Source organism: Peromyscus maniculatus, chromosome 21 (genome assembly GCF_049852395.1).
Source record: "Peromyscus maniculatus bairdii isolate BWxNUB_F1_BW_parent chromosome 21, HU_Pman_BW_mat_3.1, whole genome shotgun sequence".
In the NCBI taxonomy this organism is placed as follows: domain Eukaryota; kingdom Metazoa; phylum Chordata; class Mammalia; order Rodentia; family Cricetidae; genus Peromyscus; species Peromyscus maniculatus.
The window spans coordinates 49,914,417-49,930,749 of NC_134872.1; the positions used below are offsets into that span (position 1 = coordinate 49,914,417).

At 55.9% G+C, this 16,333-nt stretch overlaps 1 protein-coding gene across 15 annotated transcripts; it reads left to right on the forward strand.

Annotated features, from left to right (window-relative positions):
* The first annotated feature begins 72 nt into the window (after positions 1–72).
* Slc29a1 (solute carrier family 29 member 1 (Augustine blood group)) lies at positions 73–14,481 on the forward strand. 15 transcript variants are annotated; one of them, XM_076557783.1, is made up of 15 exons: positions 73–274; positions 6,052–6,125; positions 6,499–6,599; positions 7,688–7,770; positions 9,518–9,599; positions 9,729–9,931; positions 10,009–10,148; positions 10,261–10,395; positions 10,492–10,589; positions 10,733–10,805; positions 11,399–11,496; positions 11,912–12,020; positions 12,234–12,319; positions 13,368–13,567; positions 13,900–14,481. In XM_076557783.1, the coding sequence occupies exons 4-15, from the start codon at positions 7,742–7,744 to the stop codon at positions 14,009–14,011; spliced, it is 1,365 nt and encodes a 454-aa protein (XP_076413898.1). In that variant the 5' UTR covers positions 73–274; positions 6,052–6,125; positions 6,499–6,599; positions 7,688–7,741; the 3' UTR covers positions 14,012–14,481. The 15 variants fall into 15 exon arrangements, with proteins under 15 accessions (XP_076413898.1, XP_076413893.1, XP_006985036.3 ...); XM_076557778.1 differs by having other exon boundaries at positions 84–163; positions 10,733–10,811; XM_006984974.4 differs by lacking the exon at positions 73–274 and adding an exon at positions 4,318–4,468 and having other exon boundaries at positions 10,733–10,811.
* Positions 14,482–16,333: the final 1,852 nt, after the last annotated feature.

The following is a 16,333-nucleotide window of genomic DNA, read 5'->3' on the forward strand; positions in this document are numbered from 1 at the left end:
CCACTGGACCTCCTCCGGGCCACCTGGTGTCGTCGGATCTCCACACCTCGATTAGCACGGGGCGGGGCCGGCGGAGCGGAGGCTGTCCGGCTCAAGTCGGTGGCGGCTCCTCTCCAGCCAGAGACCGGCCAGTTCCGGCCTTGGCAGCTGCCCCCACCCCGAGGTGAGGAGGTCGGGAGGAGGCTGCGGTCCCCAGGGCCTGGGGACCTTCGTTCTGCCCCGGCCCCGCCCCCGCCCCCACCCCGTCCGGATGCGGGTGCCCTGGTCTCAGCAGGTGCGTAGTGGCCGGGCCCGGGTGGAGGGGAGCCAACCCGGTCTGCACCGCGGTTCCGTCGGTGTCGACTCCGCCCCCCCCCCCCCCCCCCCCCCGGGAATCTGTAGGCCCACAATTAGATGATTGAGCTCCGGACCACTTAAAATTGTCCCCTGCCTACCTGCCAAGCCAGAGGGTTAGGAGATACATCTGAGAATTTGGCTAGCGGCCCAGGCTCAGAGCAAAGGAACTTCTTGAACCCTGACCTAGTGTCCACTCTGTGTACACCTCTGTCTTTATTTGAGACTTTGATTTGGGGCATGGGGAGACTTGCTCAGTTAGTTCAATTCTCAGAACCTAAGTTAAAAGAAAACAATGTTCTTTCAAAGCTGTGATGCCACTTGGAACCCTGACACCGGGGAGGGAAGGCAGGGGACCGATGGTTAGAAATCCTGTATCAAAAAACAAGGTGGGCCCGGCTGGTGGCACACAGCACTGCAAAGAGTTCCAGGCCAGCCAGAGCTACTTAGTGAGATCCTGTCTAAAAAAACAAAACACACAGAGGCTGGAGAAATAGCCCGGCGGTTAAGGAGTTACTGTCCCTGTAGAGGACCTGGCTTTAGTTCCCAGCACCCATATCAGGTGCCTCACACCGTACCTCCAGTTCCCAGAGATCCAAAGCCCTCAGGCCTCCGAACGCACTGGCACCCAGGTGGTGTACACACACAAATGCAAACTCTTAAAAAAAAAAGAACCAGGCCGGGCGGTGGTGGCGCACGCCTTTAATCCCAGCACTCGGGAGGCAGAGCCAGGCGGATCGCTGTGAGTTCGAGGCCAGCCTGGGCTACCAAGTGAGCTCCAGGAAAGGCGCAAAACTACGCAGAGAAACCCTGTCTCGAAAAACCAAAAAAAAAAAAAAAAAAAAAAAAAAAAAAAAGAACCAAAAGCCGGGCGGTGGTGGCACACGCCTTTAATCCCAGCACTCGGGAGGCAGAGGCAGGCGGATCTCTGTGAATTCGAGGCCAGCCTGGACTACCAAGTGAGTCCCAGGAAAGGCGCAAAGCTACACAGAGAAACCCTGTCTCGAAAAAACCAAAAAAAAAAAAAAAAAACAGTGTGGATGGTCCCTGGGGAACAGCAGCCTGAGGTTCTCTGGCCTCCACACACTGCAGTTTGATATTGTATTCGTCATGGACTTTTCCCACTAAACTATTTATTTATTTATTTATTTATTTATTTATTAACAGTGGCATTAGGGCTGAGGAGCTAGCCCAGTGGCAGAGCATGTCACTAGCGTGTTTCAGGTCCTGAACTTGACCTCTCCCCAGCATCACAAAACAAAACAACAAAACCACATCGCCTTAAAATTCCTCTCCATCATCGTTGAATCTTTTCCGTGTGCCCTTACATTGAGCAGGCTGGGCAAGTGTTTCTCTGGGCCTCCCCCAGTTCCTTTTCTGCCACGAGGCCACGGAGATGTAATCGCAAACAGAGAACTTGCGATGTAGCTTGTGACAACCCCCTTGTGACAGGCCGATGCCAACACTGTTGCTAACAGCTGAGAGAACACAGGCCTGGGGAGAGAGGGCTGGGAGTGTGGTATGAAGCCAAGCTACCTTCTAAAGGGGGAGGGGGAGAAGCGTCCAGCCAGCCACAGCCCCAACTGGGGTGGTGAACAGGACACATCAGGGCAGGTGGGCAAAGCCCTCCTAACCCAACCTTAGGGGCCGAGGGGAGAGAACCATGACGTGAGGACGACGGTGCCTCAGAACCTGTGGAGACCCAGGCCTGTGAGAGCTGGCTTCCTGGGGCTGTCCAGCAGAGGGCCCTGGCACCAGTGACTGGCTCAGGCTGCCTGGGGTGTGGGTGCTGGATGGAACCCAGGCAAAGGAGCCTGCCAGATGGGCTCTTCTCCAACAACAACAGGCCTGGCCGTGGCCATCTGCATAGATGGCCAGGTCCCTGTGGGCGTGAGGAGAGGAACCAGCCCTCGTCCGTCTGGCCAGGACCCTCACCACGGCTCTCCTTTCACTTCCAGCCCCCTTTGTACACAAGGGCAGGCCCCTGGCCCCCAGCCTGGCCATGCCTACTGGATCTCTCTGACAGATGTGCCAGATACTTGGCCGGAAAGGGAAAGTGGGTGTGCGGCGCAGGACCAAGGAAGACAGAGACCGGATAAACAGAGGGCAGGAGTCTGGGGTTGTGGACAGACATGAGGCTGCTCTCAAGCCACGGGATAGTGCCCAGAAAAATACCACCCAAGCCCGACTTCCTGCCCTGTTTACTTGGTGCTCATGGGGAGATGTGTCATCCCTGCAAGGCTGGATACACCCCACCAGGGTAGCTGGGGAGAGTCCACCATCCTCAGTGGAGTCGGCCACCTCCTCAGGGCCCAGTCTTTCTCTAGAGAGAAAGACTGCACCTTTTCCCTGCAGTGTTTAGTGCTGGTAATTGTTAATTAGTTCCAATGGCTTCTCGGGGGGACAGGTTCCTTGGGAAGGTAGGTGAGGCAGGCCGCCTGGATGGAATGATCTCTCCTCAGGACCCTCCCCAGCCTCTGTAGGGACCGAGAATGAATCCTTCCCTCCTTGCTGCCAACAGGAAAGAAGGAATAATGAATCCTTGCGGGCCCCCAGAGGCACGTGATGGCCTCCCCCGCCGCCCCCCCCCCCGACACCCCAGCCATCGGAGGACAGGGGTGTCATGTGGCTCAGCAAGGCTTCTAGCCCTAACGGTTATCATCTTGGGTTGGGGCAGGGAGACGGCATGCCTAGGATGCCGGCTAGGACAAAGGGATGTGCAGGATGTGAGGCCTTTCCTGGCTCCCCCTTCTCCGGTCTCCAGCTGTGCTTCAGTTTTCCTAGAGACCTCAGGACTGTCCCCTAAACAAATAGCCTTCAGGGCAAAGTGGGTGGGGGGCGGGGGTGGGGGAAATGCTGTTTGCGGTGTGTGCGCGCCTGCCTGTGAAGGGTGGAGAGAAAACAGAACACACCCCTGCATCCGGGTTCCAGAACCATTAAGTCTGAGGTATCCCACCAGGGCAGGGGCGGAAAGTCTTCTCAAGGGAAAAGGAGGGATGGGAAGGAAGAAGGCTGCGTTGGGAGGGCGTGTGTGAGGGGGTGCTAAAAGGAAAACGGTGTAAATGATGGCGTGGGCGGGGTTCGGGGAGGGATAACGGAACACCTGAGGTGGAGCGTGGCTGTGGGGGCGTCTGGGCCTGTGCGAGCACAGGGCCTGTCTGTGCACGAGTCCCGCCGTGGAATGTGTAGGAGCGGAAGTTAGGGGTGCGGGGCCGAGCCCCCTCCCAGGCTGGCGTACACTAGGGTACCCAGTGTGGGACCTAGGCCCTCCCAGGCTGGCGTAGACTAGGGGTACCCAGTGTGGGACTGAGCCCCTCCCAGGTTCGTGTACACTAGGGGTACCCAGTGTGGGACTGAGCCCCCTCCCGTGTTCCCGTACACTAGGGTACCCAGTGTGGGACTGAGCCCCTCCCGTGTTCCCGTACACTAGGGTACCCAGTGTGGGACTGAGCCCACTCCCAGGTTCGCGTACACTAGGGGTACCCAGTGTGGGACTGAGCCCCCTCCCAGGCTGGCGTAGACTAGGGTACCCAGTGTGGGACTGAGCCCACTCCCAGGTTCGTGTACACTAGGGGTACCCAGTGTGGGACTGAGCCCACTCCCAGGTTCGTGTACACTAGGGTACCCAGTGTGGGACCTAGGCCCTCCCAGGCTGGCGTAGACTAGGGTACCCAGTGTGGGACTGAGCCCCCTCCCAGGCTGGCGTACACTAGGGGTGCCCAGTGTGGGACTGAGCCCACTCCCAGGTTTCCGTACACTAGGGGGGGTACCCAGTGTGGGACCGAGGCCCTCCCGGGTTCGTGTACACTAGGGGTACCCAGTGTGGGACCGAGCCCCCTCCCCGGTTTGCGTGGACGAGTGACGGTTGGGAAGGGTCCCAAGCCGTGCTCGCCCCCGAAGCAAGCCGCCCCGGCGGCCCGAGGCGCTGGGTCCCCGGGGCTGGGAGCCCAGAACTGCTGAGGGGGGCGGCGGGGCACCGGGGGCGGGGCCAGGGCGGCGGCTGTCGCCGGAGGAGGTGGCCCGCACGGGCCCGGGGCGGGCCCAGCAGAGGGCGAGTTTGAAAGCGCTCGGGCGGGCGCGGGAAGCGCGGTGCGGGCGCGCAGATTTCGGCGCGGGAGGTGTCCTTCTCCAGCAGGTGCTCGTGGGGCCCGGGTCGGGCGTGCCGGGGACTCCGGGGCAGAGAGTGGCGTGTCCGGCCTGCCACGAGGGGAAGGAAGGCCTGGCCTGCCAGCTCCTCGGCCGCGACGGGGACTCGGGGTGTGGCCCCCACGCGGCGCGTGCGGAGCAGCGCAGCACGTGGCGCGCATGGGCCTGGCTCTGGGTTGGGGGGTGGTCCTTCGGTGGGGACCCCGGGGGAGCGGGGTCCAGGGCAGCCTGGCTTCTGGGCCTGAAAGCCACTGTCGCTATACTGACCTCATCTGAGGGTCGGCAAGTGAGCGGTTCAATGTCATCGCTCCTGTCTGAACCGGAGAGAGGCTGCGTGGCTTCTGCCCCGAGGCAGGAGGATGGGGATTTGGGTATTCAAATGAAGGCGGGGGTGCTGCTCCTTTACCCGCTAAACTGTCCTTGGCCTCCCTTTCCTGGGCGCGTCCTCATTTACTCAACACGGAGAGTGAAGACAAGCGCACACCCAGGCTCCGGGTGGATGGAGGCTTAGTCACCCGACTCGGGGCCCCCTTTCCAACCTGGTGCGGATAGTCAGCCCCCTCTTCTTGATTAACCCCCACCCATGCTGTTCGTCTTGTCCTGTGTGACCTTTGCATGCAATAATGTATGTGTCATGGGATGGCTGTGTGTTGCCTTCAACCTGAGACGGATGTAATGTGGGGCTGAGAATGACCTGAATCGCCCAACTTGTTTTAACCCTTTAACTGGATCAGAATACGCCTCATCGAAGTCTACGGGGCTAGCTGGGAAGCCGTTTTAATTTCTCCTCCCCCACCCAGAAGAAATCTAGAATAATCTGCACATTGAGTATTAATGCTGGCCCCCCACTCGCTAGTTCTGCAGCTTCCGTCAAGTGACGCAGCCTCTCTGAACCTCAGTTGGCCCTGTTTAGTAGAAACTGTCTGGTACTAGTTTCTGGGCCGCTGAAAGAGGAGGTATCTGCATATTGCAACTAGAGACTCCAACGTAGCACAAGCTTCATGGAGAAACAGATACATCGTGAGAGGTGTTGGGACCCTGGGACACAGAAGGCCTCGGATTGGTGGTTGCTTTCAGGGCTCCATCTCTACAGGTCAAGGCATGGCGGAAATGACACCAGAATCCCTGAACTGCTATCAGATGGCTGGACAGACAAAAACAAAGCACCTGGATAGTGAATGGAATGTTAGGATGTGGGCTGGACCCAAGGGCTGCCCAGGGCTTTAACTAGTGGCCAGGAGTGGGATGAGGGTTGCTGCAAAGGAGGTGTGTGTGTGTGTGTGTGTGTGTGTGTGTGTGTGTGTGTGTCCAGAAATAAATACTCCTCCAAGCCTAGGCCAGTTTTCTGAAGGAAGAGTGTTAACGTCCGTCTGGCTGGCTTGAGGCTACGTTCACTCTGCTGGTGTATGGGAGAGGTGGAGTGCTGTGCTGAGGACTGACTGTGTGTGATGGGGGTCCCTCCCCTACTATCTGATAGAAACCTGAGTCCTCAGGTTCCCTCCGGCCGCAGCAGAGCCCTCTAGTCCTAGAGAAAAAAAATAGTAATAGTATTGTTTACCACTCTGTCCCTAGTGCCTAGAGGGGTGCCTGGCTGACACACAGAGACCTTCAGGAAATTGGAAGGAGTCTTCTGCCTCCATTAGGAGGTGTGTGGGTTTGCTGCCCAGGACCGAGAAGATCTTTGGGCAGTCTGGGCTTTACCAATAGAAGGGTAGAAAAGCCATTGCAAGGCCTGGGGTGATCGATCAGCTGTGACTCTTTGTCTGGGTGGGCGGGGCCTGGAGTTCTGGCTGCACCTGAGAGCTGACCTGGCTGCCACACGCTTAGCTCCCCTGCTGAGTCTTCTGCTGTCTTACCTCCCAGCTGCAGGGTGGCCCTTATCTCTCCCAGCTTCGCTGGTGCCTCCAACTTCTGCAGCAACTTAGCTAATGCGACTGTGCTGAATGGGGCCCCTGGAGGCCTGAGGGGTTCTCTCCTGATAAGCCTTTGCCACCTCTTTCACTCTGGACCCTCACCCAGGACCCAGCCTTCTGCCTGAGCCTGAGCTAGGACCCCCTCCTAGGGAGCACCCAGGTGCCTTTGGCTCCAACCCTTCTGCCAACGTCGACTTCAGGAATCCGGTGAGTGATGGAGCATGGGTAGGAGCAGCCTGCCCTAGGCAAGAAATGGCCGTCTGAGCTGGCTCCACGTGGGGGTGTGTGTGTGTGTGTGTGTGTTGTCTATATTCTGGTCCTGCTTCCCTGCAGCAGCAGGACTGTTTGGCCTGCTGGTGCTGGGGTGTCTCCCCTGTGTGAGTGGGGCATGGGGAGGGATGTTGAGGGGGTGGCTAGGAGCTTGGGAACATCCTGTTAGGGCCTGGGTGCCGCTTTTCCAATTTTCCCTTCAAGGCCACTGTCAGAAAGGAGCAGAGGATAGTGGCCTGGGCCTGAGAAAGGAACTGAGCAGGGATCCGATGGCCCTGGGGTCGAAGTCAGGAGCATGCTAGGCTGTGGAGAAGGCTACGTCCCCTCCCGTCATTATGAGATATATTCTTGGAAAACTGGTCGAGAACTCAGGAAGCCCCTGGGCAGTGCTTGGAAAGAAAGACTTAGATGCTACCAGCACAGCCTGGTGTCCCGGTTCCTCTAGGGAACAGAACGGGAAGGCCCTCCCCACCAGAGCCTTGATTGGGTGGATGGGTGGGCCCTGGAGAGTGAGAATGCAGACATCCAGCAGGCCCTGGGCGACCTGAGTTCCGGCAGATCTGTTTGCTGTTCCACACTTTCTCTCCTTGCGTTCCCCCTCCGCTCGGCCTCCCTCCCCTCGTCCCTCTCTCTCTGTCCACTGTCATCACTGCCCCTGACCTTCCACCTCTTTCCTGTCTTCTCTGACTCTCTCCCCGTCTCTGGATCATGCATCCTCCTCTCCTGATCCCCACTCTTCGGTTTCCAAGCTTCCAAACTGCTTCTGCTGCTGGATAAAAATAGCGGTGGCAGCGGCCAGGCCGGCAGCCAGGTGCGGCCCAGTCTGGCAGAGAGACGACAGAGCTGGTTTACTGGGGCCAAAGGCCAGAGGGGGCCGGGTCGAGTGGTCCCGAGCCTGCCGAGGCTCCTAGGGGACTTTCCCTTGCCTGCTCTGTGTGCCCAGCCCTACCCTCAAGAGTCCGAGAAGGGCCCAGGGCAGTGTGGAAGCTGAGCCAGACAGGGCTTCAATATTCCTTTACCCCTAGCAAGAGCCAGAGGGAGGGAGCTGCCAGCCAGGCACAGCCGAGAACACTGGAACCATGACAACCAGTCACCAGCCTCAGGACAGGTACTGGGGAGGGCACTGGGAGGGGAACCGGGCTGGGAATCTAGGGAATGGATCTCTAGGGAAGGGGTTGGGGTAGGTGTAATATTTGGGACTTGAAGTTATCTTATGGCTCCCGGGCCGGTGGTTCTGAGTCAGGTCTACATCTGGGTGGGGTGGGGAACGTGCGTACCTTGGCCGAGAGCCGTCTAGTGTGCCTGCAGGGCTAGGTGGGCAGCAGTCCCCTGCTGGATTGTGTCCCTGCGTCCACTGTTGCCCTGCAGCTTCTGGCTCCTCCCACGGCTGTGGGGAGACACTTGGCTGCCTCCCTCATTCCAGAACACATCTGGCAGAACTGCCCTGTCCCTGGGGGATGCCCTGGGGCCTCTGCCTTGAATGACCTCAGCCCACCCTCCTCTTTGGCCTGACCCTTCTAGCCTCGGTCTCTGGAGCCTGTGAACTTCCTCAAGCTAGTTAGGGTCCGGAATGTGTGTTATGATAGAAGAGGTTCTGGTCATGTTCTCAGGCAGGCCGAGGCTTGTGAGAGTTGATGAAGCTGCCTCTCCTTCCAGATGCCTGATTTGTCCTTTGGGTCTCTGAACCCCTCCCAGCTCCTCTGCCCACCATTTCCCTCCTGGGCCAAAGGCTATGTAACTAGGCCCATTCTGACTGGAAGATTAGTTTCATCTTTCTCGGGCCATTTCCCCACCTCTGTAACATCTGGCGAGAGTGTCAGCCTTCTGTGACTGTTTTCCAGGGGGCAGGTGGGGATTGTAAGTGTGGGTCCAAGCTTTCTGCCTCCTTTCCTTCCCTGGCTGCCTGGTGCCCCGGCCCAGCCCCTTGACATTCCACCCACTTTATTACCAGCTGCCTGGCCCCTCCCCCCTCTGTCCTCCTGTCCTGTGTAGCCTTCCCTTGGAATTTTGCCTTCCTCTGAACCTCTGGGCCATGCCTTGAACATCTTGATCTCAAGGGGAAAGTTTGAGGGCTGTGGTGGTCATGGCTCGGACCTGCCTATCTGGCAGTCCCGTTTAAGGTTTGCAAAGAGCTAAGCTCCTGTTTCCCTGGCCAGCCCTGTCTCTCTCTCTGTGTTAGGCCTCTTCGACACCATCGCTGAAGCACCTGGGTGCTGGCTAAGGGGAGGGACCAGGGTTGCTAACTTTATAGACAAGGACTATCCAGAGTCACTGGCACTGTTCCCTCATGCTCAGGACCATATGACATCCATAGGCCTTAATCTACCTGCCCTGCCCTTGGTAGTTTGGCCTACAAAACTGGTTCTGTCTGGTTAGTTGAGGAAAAAAAATCTATAGCTCCATACTTCCCAGCCCCCTCAGGCACCCAGACCATCTGTCCCACTGGATCCAGAATGGTCTGGGTGTTTCTTGACCTCGGAGGCCTTCAGGGAACTACTGAGTTCCCGCTTAGACAGCCTAATTACTTCTAGCCTATGTGGTGCGGTGGGAGAGGCTTGTGTTCACTCTTTTGTCTACCCACCCAGCGCTTTAGCAAAGTTCCAAAGCCATGGCTGAACGTGTGGGTCACACTGCTTCCCAGCCTGAAGGCCTTCTGGGACTTGAGAACAAAGGCTCTGTCACCCACGTCATCCAGAACTGTGCCGAGGGCCTTCGCCCTTGACCCATCTTACATCCTGCTCTGTACCTTAGGACCCACACATCACCACACATGGACACACACAGCTAGGACAGCTGGGAAGCTGGGGAGGGAGAGAAGGTGGCCTGGTGGGTTACTTTGCCTCTTTCCTACCCAGGTATAAGGCAGTATGGCTTATCTTCTTCGTGCTGGGCCTGGGAACATTGATCCCCTGGAATTTTTTCATGACAGCAACTCTGGTGAGGCTGGGGACAGGGAAGGCACTGGGTTCCAGAGGACGTGACCCCCAGGCTTTCAAGGCCTGATTCTGTGCCTCTGGGCACAGGGGAACAGAGGTTCCAAACATTCAACCTTTGAAAACTCCACAGTATTTCACAAACCGCCTGGACCTGTCCCAAAATACATCCTCAGTCACTGACAGATCGAGCGAGGACACGGAGGTCTCACCTGCCCCCACGGTGTCCTTGCCAGAGCGGAGTTCTCTCAGTGCCATCTTCAACAACGTCATGACCTTGTGTGCCATGTTGCCCCTGCTGCTCTTCACCTGCCTCAACTCTTTCCTGCATCAGAGGTAGGCCTCCCCATCCCGGGCGCCCCGGGCTGCCCTCCACTCAGTCCCTGCTGACTCCCGCCCCGCCTCTCTGACAGGATCCCTCAGTCTGTTCGGGTCCTGGGCAGCCTGGTGGCTATCCTGCTGGTGTTCCTGATCACTGCCGTCTTGGTGAAGGTGGAGATGAGTGCTCTGTCCTTCTTCATCATCACCATGATCAAGATCGTGCTCATTAATTGTAATTGAGGGACAGAGCGCGGGCAGCTCTGGGCCTGGGTTGGGAGTTGGGGCCCAGATGGGCAGTTGGGGTTAAGGCTCCCTGCTGACATGCTGCCCATACTGTTCCTCAGCATTTGGTGCCATTTTGCAAGCCAGCCTCTTTGGTCTGGCTGGCGTGCTGCCCGCCAACTACACAGCCCCCATCATGAGTGGCCAAGGCCTGGCTGGCTTCTTCACCTCCGTGGCCATGATCTGTGCCATCGCCAGTGAGTCGTACTGCCCCCAGTGGCCGGTTGTGGGGAGGCAGGGCAGGATGATTTAGAGAGACGAGTGTGTCTGAGCGTGTCCACTGTCCGCCCCAGGTGGCTCCGAGCTGTCAGAAAGTGCCTTTGGGTACTTCATCACGGCCTGTGCTGTTGTCATTTTGGCCATAGTGTGTTACCTGGCTCTGCCTCGGCTGGTAAGCAAGTGGAGGAAGCTGGCTTCGGGGGGTGTGGGAGGGCCCAGGGTTTCAAAGCGGGGGTGTCCTGAAGCTGAAAACATGGCAAGCTGGAGTTCTGGAGATGCCTCTGACTCTGCTTCCCCATCTCCCTTGCTGAACAGGAATTCTATCGCTATTACCTGCAGCTCAACCTTGAGGGGCCCTCTGAGCAGGAGACCAAGTTGGATCTTATCAGTAAAGGTCTTAATTACTAAAGGGAGTCTGGTGGGTGGCATGGGGTGGGGGGCGAGGGTGCATTGGGTTAACTGGCAGCTTTGAGTCAAAGGAGGACAGAGTGACCATGAGTGAGGTGAGGGTGACATGGTGACCCTAGGGGACTTGGAGTTTTGCTCAGTTGGTTAGTGTTTGCACAAAGCCCCGAGCTGATTCCTGCACCGGCCAAGGTGGTGCACATGTAACCCCCACATTTGGGAAGTAGAGGCAGGAGGATCAGAAATTAAAGGTCATCCTTGGCTATACAGTGAGTTCAAGGCCAGTCAGAGCTACACAAAATCTTGTCTCAATAAGGAAAATAGGAGAACTTGGATTACCCTGAACGTCTCAGGCATTTGTTCTGAGATAGCAGTTTCAGAGAAAACAGAGTAGCGTGAGCTCCTTGGGGAAGGGTAGCCCCCAGGGACTTGAGTCAAGGGCATCTAGGTCTATGGGGTGTTAGGGTATAACTGTGGACCAACCAGTTAAGGAAGGTGTCTACCTCCAGCTCAACTTTCCAATTGCTCTGTCCTCCCCAAAAGTTAAAGATCCTTCTATAACCTCTCACCCAACAGGAGAGGAACCAAGAGGAGGAAGAGAGGAATCTGGGGTACCAGCTCCCAGCTCTCCACCCATCAGCAAAAAACACTCTATCAAGGCCATACTTAAGAGTGTATGTGAGGTTGGGGTGTCCCGCCCTCCCTGACTCACCCCTTCCTCTCCTTCTGCTGTGTCCATCTGTACACTACCTCCCTTTCTGACCTAAGATTGAGCTTTCTCCTTTTCTCTCTCTCTCTCTCTCTCTCTCTCTCTCTCTCTCTCTCTCTCTCTCTCTCTCTCTCTCTCTGTATGTGTTTTGGGAATTCTTTGATCTTTTTTGGGGGGCAGGGTTCGAGACAGGGTTTCACTGTGTGTCCCTGGCTGTCCTGGAACTCACTCTGTAGCAGACCATGCTGGTCTTGAACTCAGAGATCATCTGCTTCTGCCTCCTGAGTGCTGGGATTAAAGGCCACCACTGTCCAGCTGTTGGGTCTTTTGTACTGCACATCCGGCATGACAACCTGAATGAGTCTCTTTTCTCTCCCCAGATCTCAGTCCTGGCTCTGTCTGTCTGCTTCATCTTCACGGTCACCATTGGGCTGTTCCCTGCTGTGACAGCTGAGGTGAAATCCAGCATTGCTGGCACCAGTGCCTGGAGTAAGGGCCCCGGCTTCCCCGGGACAGATTCAGCCAGAGTCAAGGGCGGGACCAAGGGTGGAGCATGGGCAACCTGGGGACCCTCCGGCCCTGCTGGATCTTCACCGGCCTGTCCGCCCTTCCATTGGCTGGAAACATCTCTGTTGTACAGTGAGGAGGCCGAGGCCCAGAGAGGGCCAGGCGTTGTGTCTCATTGTCTCTTTTCTCTTCCAGATAGCTACTTCATTCCTGTGGCTTGTTTCTTGAATTTCAATGTCTTTGACTGGCTGGGCCGGAGCCTCACAGCCATTTGCATGTGGGTAAGTAGAGGATGGGCTGTGGGACCCACAGGATCCAAGTGTCCAACTGAGGCCAAGAGGGGCCCCAGGAAAGTACAGTGGTGGGGCTGGGAGTGTGGCTCTATGGCAGAAGAAGGCTTGCCTTCCGGGCGTGACCCCTGGGTTCCATCTGTAACCCCTCAAGAAGGGAAAAAACACAGTGGGAAGGGAACGGTCTCTTTCAAATCTACATGTAACTATGTGTAATTACGTGTATAATTCCTTTTTTATTTTTAGACTTGTAAATTACTATTATTACTTTTTTTTTTTTTTTTTTTTTTTTTTTTTTTTTTTTTTTTTTTTTGAGACAGGGTCTCATTAGGTAGCCCTGGTTGCCCTTGAACTTGCTATTGTAGATCAAGTTGTCCTCAAACATCCATCTGCTTCCCAAGTGCATGTGCCACCATGGTCCAGCTAAGACTGAATGTGGGGAGGGGGTGTGTGAATGTGAGTGCAGGTACCACAGAGGCCAGAAGAGGGTGTCGATCCTTTGGAGCTGGAGTTACAGGGGTTTGTAAGCTGCTTGATGTGGGTGCTGGGAGCTGAACACTGGTCCTCTGCAAGAGCAGCATTCACCCTTAATTGCTGAGCCATCTCTCCAGCCCACATGTACGGTTCTTAGACGTGTAACCAGATACGCATGCACACGTATCTCTGCAATCAAAAGATACATTCCAGTCTTTAGGACTGGGGGTATTGCTCAGTTGATAAGACTGCTTGCCAGAATACCTCATAAGTCAAGTATGGTAGTGCATGCCTGAAATCCCAACGCTTGGGAGCTAGAAACAGGAGGATCAAGGTTATTCTTGGCTACACAGTGAGCTTGAGGCCAGCCTGGAATAAGTGAGAACTTGTTTTAAAAAAAAAAAAAAAAAGGAAAGGGGGAAATCATCAGTATCCCATGGGCTCTACTGTACCTCTGGCAATCAGCACCCCTAACGGTAACCTGGCCTAGAGGTTTTAGCAAGTCTCTAGGCCCTGAGTAGACAGTGAGTATGCTATGGGCTGAAGCGTTGCCTGTTTCTTGCAGCCCGATAAGGACAGCTGCTGGTTGCCGGTTTTGGTGGTCGCCAGGATCGTGTTTATTCCTCTGCTGTTGCTATGCAACGTGAAAAAGCACTACTACCTGCCTGCGGTCTTTAAACACGACGCCTGGTTCATCGTCTTCATGGCTGCCTTTGCCTTCTCCAACGGCTACCTTGCCAGCCTCTGCATGTGCTTCGGGCCCAAGTGAGTCGGGCCAGGAAGGAATTTGGTGACATCGGGCAGGATTTAATTAAGAGTTCCGGGGATGTTCCTCAGTGGAGGGAGATGGCAATAGTCCTTCGTCTTAAAGCTGCAAGGAGCTGGCTGTGGCAGAATGCCCAGCTTGGGGGTTGTGAGGGACAGTGGAGGTAAGGGCTCCCAAGTGTGCTCGTGCTGAGTTTGGGAGAGGTGGAGAACAGCCCCAAGACACATTTCCCCAAGAAGTGGGCTGGGATTGGGGATTAAGGATGGTATGCGTGGGGGAGGCGGCAGGGCTGAGCTTGGCCTCTCCTAAGATCACCCTGCCTTCCTTTCAGGAAAGTCAAACCAGCTGAGGCGGAGACCGCGGGAAACATCATGTCCTTCTTTCTTTGTCTGGGCCTGGCTCTGGGAGCTGTTTTGTCCTTCTTGTTAAGGGCACTTGTGTGATATCATGGAGACAGACTGACTGCACTGCCTGCCTGCTTCCTGCTCATTTCCCCCCTGCCTGGGATGAGCAGGGGTCCAGAGGTTTGCTCTTCTAGCTAACCCTGCCTTTCTTCTGGCCTGTGCTGGGCCCAGATGTCCAGGCCCCAGGGAGGGAGCCTCCTCGGATGGACTTGAGATTGAGGGGTCAGAATGGCAAGGGAGCACAATCTCATAAAGATAGCTCTGACTGTCCCTGCTTAAACCAAGCACACAGGGCTCCTAGGCTGAGAGAGCGCTATCTGCCTATCACGAGGATGGGTGGAGGGGGAAGGCTGGCTGTGGATCACGTGATCTGCTGATGATCCTTCTCCCTCCTTTCTTGTACGCCTGTTCTTGTCCCCGTTCCTTGTCGTTTTACTGCCTTTTTATACTGACAGAAACCAGGAGCCTTCCGAGGCCCTGCGGTTAAATAAACGTTTTGTTTTGTTTTTTTCCTTCTCAGCTCCCTGTGTCCTCCCAAGGCCAGCAGCCTGCGTCTAGGGACTGAGGAGGGGAGGGCCGTCAGCCTGAGTCTAGGGCTTGAGCAGGACCCAAGGCTGGGAGTCTAGGGCTTGAGCACGCCCCAAGGCTGGGCCTGGGGATACCGGGAGGGTAGGAGCTCTTTAGCCTCCGAGGCTGCAGCGCCCCCTGCTGGGGTCACAGAGAAGGGACAGGCCTGGAGCCAGGACAGCCAGACTGTGGCCCAGATCTAGAGAGACTAAGTCTTCCTTTTCTGCTCACTTTTTCTTGAGACAAGATGCAGCTCAAGCTGACCTCGCATCCCATATGTCCCCAAGGATGACCTTGAGCTGTTCTTCCTGCCTTCACCTCTTAAGTGCTAGTATTGCAGGCCTGTACCTCACCATGTCCTGAATCCAGGGACCGAATCCAGGGCTTTGTGCATGCTGGGCAAGCACTCTGCTAACTGAGCCACATCCCAGCCCCTCTTTCTTATTTCAAAACACCGGAAATGGAGGCAGCTTTAGGTCTCTCTGTCTTCACTGTCACCCTCCCCTCCCCCACAAATGCTGTCCTCAGCCCCTGGAATGAACTCTGCCAAACTGGCCAGCACCACCCCCAGCTTCTGGCCATACTCCCACATCCCTGGGCAGGAAAAGGCTGAGGCCTGAGTTCTCCCTTACCTTGGCTCCAGGCCCTGACACCAAAGCCAGGCTGCCAGACTTCCTGGAGAACAAGGGACCTATGTGTCTTCATGTTGGAGTTGGACCTTCCCTTTTTCCAGCCGCACTGTGGTCTAAGGGAGGGTGGCTTGGTATGGGATGTGAGATTGCCTCGGTGGAGGGGACATTACCACTGGTAGTGAGCTGAGGATTGCCTGTGTGAGTGGACGAGAGAAGACCTCTGGCCACAAGCACCCTCAGACCCAGCCCTGGGAGGTGGCTCTGGCTTCTCCCAGACCTGCAGGAGCTTCGGCCTCCCGGCCCAGGCTGTTTGCTTGCTGGTCCTTGACTGCTGATAACTAGAGTTGTCCCTACCTTTGGGACTTCCTTTTTCACGGAAATTTCGTTTAGACCAGTGCTTCTCAACCTCCCTAATGCTGCGACCCTTTAATACAGTTCCTCATGGTGTGCTGACCCCCAACCATACAATTATTTTCATTCCTACTTCATAACTGTAGTTTTGCTTCTATTATGAATCATAATGTAAACATTTGTGTTTTCCAGTGGTCTTAGGCAATCCCTGTGAAAGGGTCATTTGATCTCCAAAGGGGTCATGACCCACAGGTTGAGAACATTGATTTAAACAAAGGTTTCAGGCCTCCATGGGTAGAAGTGATGTGTTTCTTTCCTTTCTCTCTCTCTCTCTCTCTCTCTCTCTCTCTCTCTCTCTCTCTCTCTCTCTCTCTCTCTCTCTCGACAGGGTTTCTCTGTATAACCCTGGCTGTCCTGGAACTTTGCAAACCAGGCTGGCCTCTAATACAGATACCCCCCTGCCTCTGCTGCTGTTAAAGGCCTGTACCACCACCCTTTGGGCTTCACTCATTTGCAACCCCCCTCCCCCCTCCAGACAGGGTTTCTCTGTGTAGCCCTGGCTGTCCTGGAACTCACTCTGTAGACCAGGCTAGATTTGAACTCACAGAGATCCACCTGCCTCTGCCTCCCAAGTGCTGGGATTAAAGGCTTATGCCACCACTCCAGGCTTTGATTTCAATTTTTTTTTTAAAGATTTATTTATGTATATGAATGCTCTGTCTGCATGTACACCTATATGCCAGAAGAGAGCATCAGATCCCACTAGAGATGGTTGTGAGCCACTATGTGGTGCTGGGAATTGAACTGGGAA

Bases quoted from the DNA above. Each gene is read 5' to 3' on its own strand.
- Slc29a1 (XM_076557778.1), top strand. From the start codon at position 7,742: ATGACAACCAGTCACCAGCCTCAGGACAG. The intron at 7,771-9,517 runs GTACTGGGGAGG...TTTCCTACCCAG, and splicing joins AGTCACCAGCCTCAGGACAG to GTATAAGGCAGTATGGCTTA. The intron at 9,600-9,728 runs GTGAGGCTGGGG...AAAACTCCACAG, and splicing joins TTTTCATGACAGCAACTCTG to TATTTCACAAACCGCCTGGA.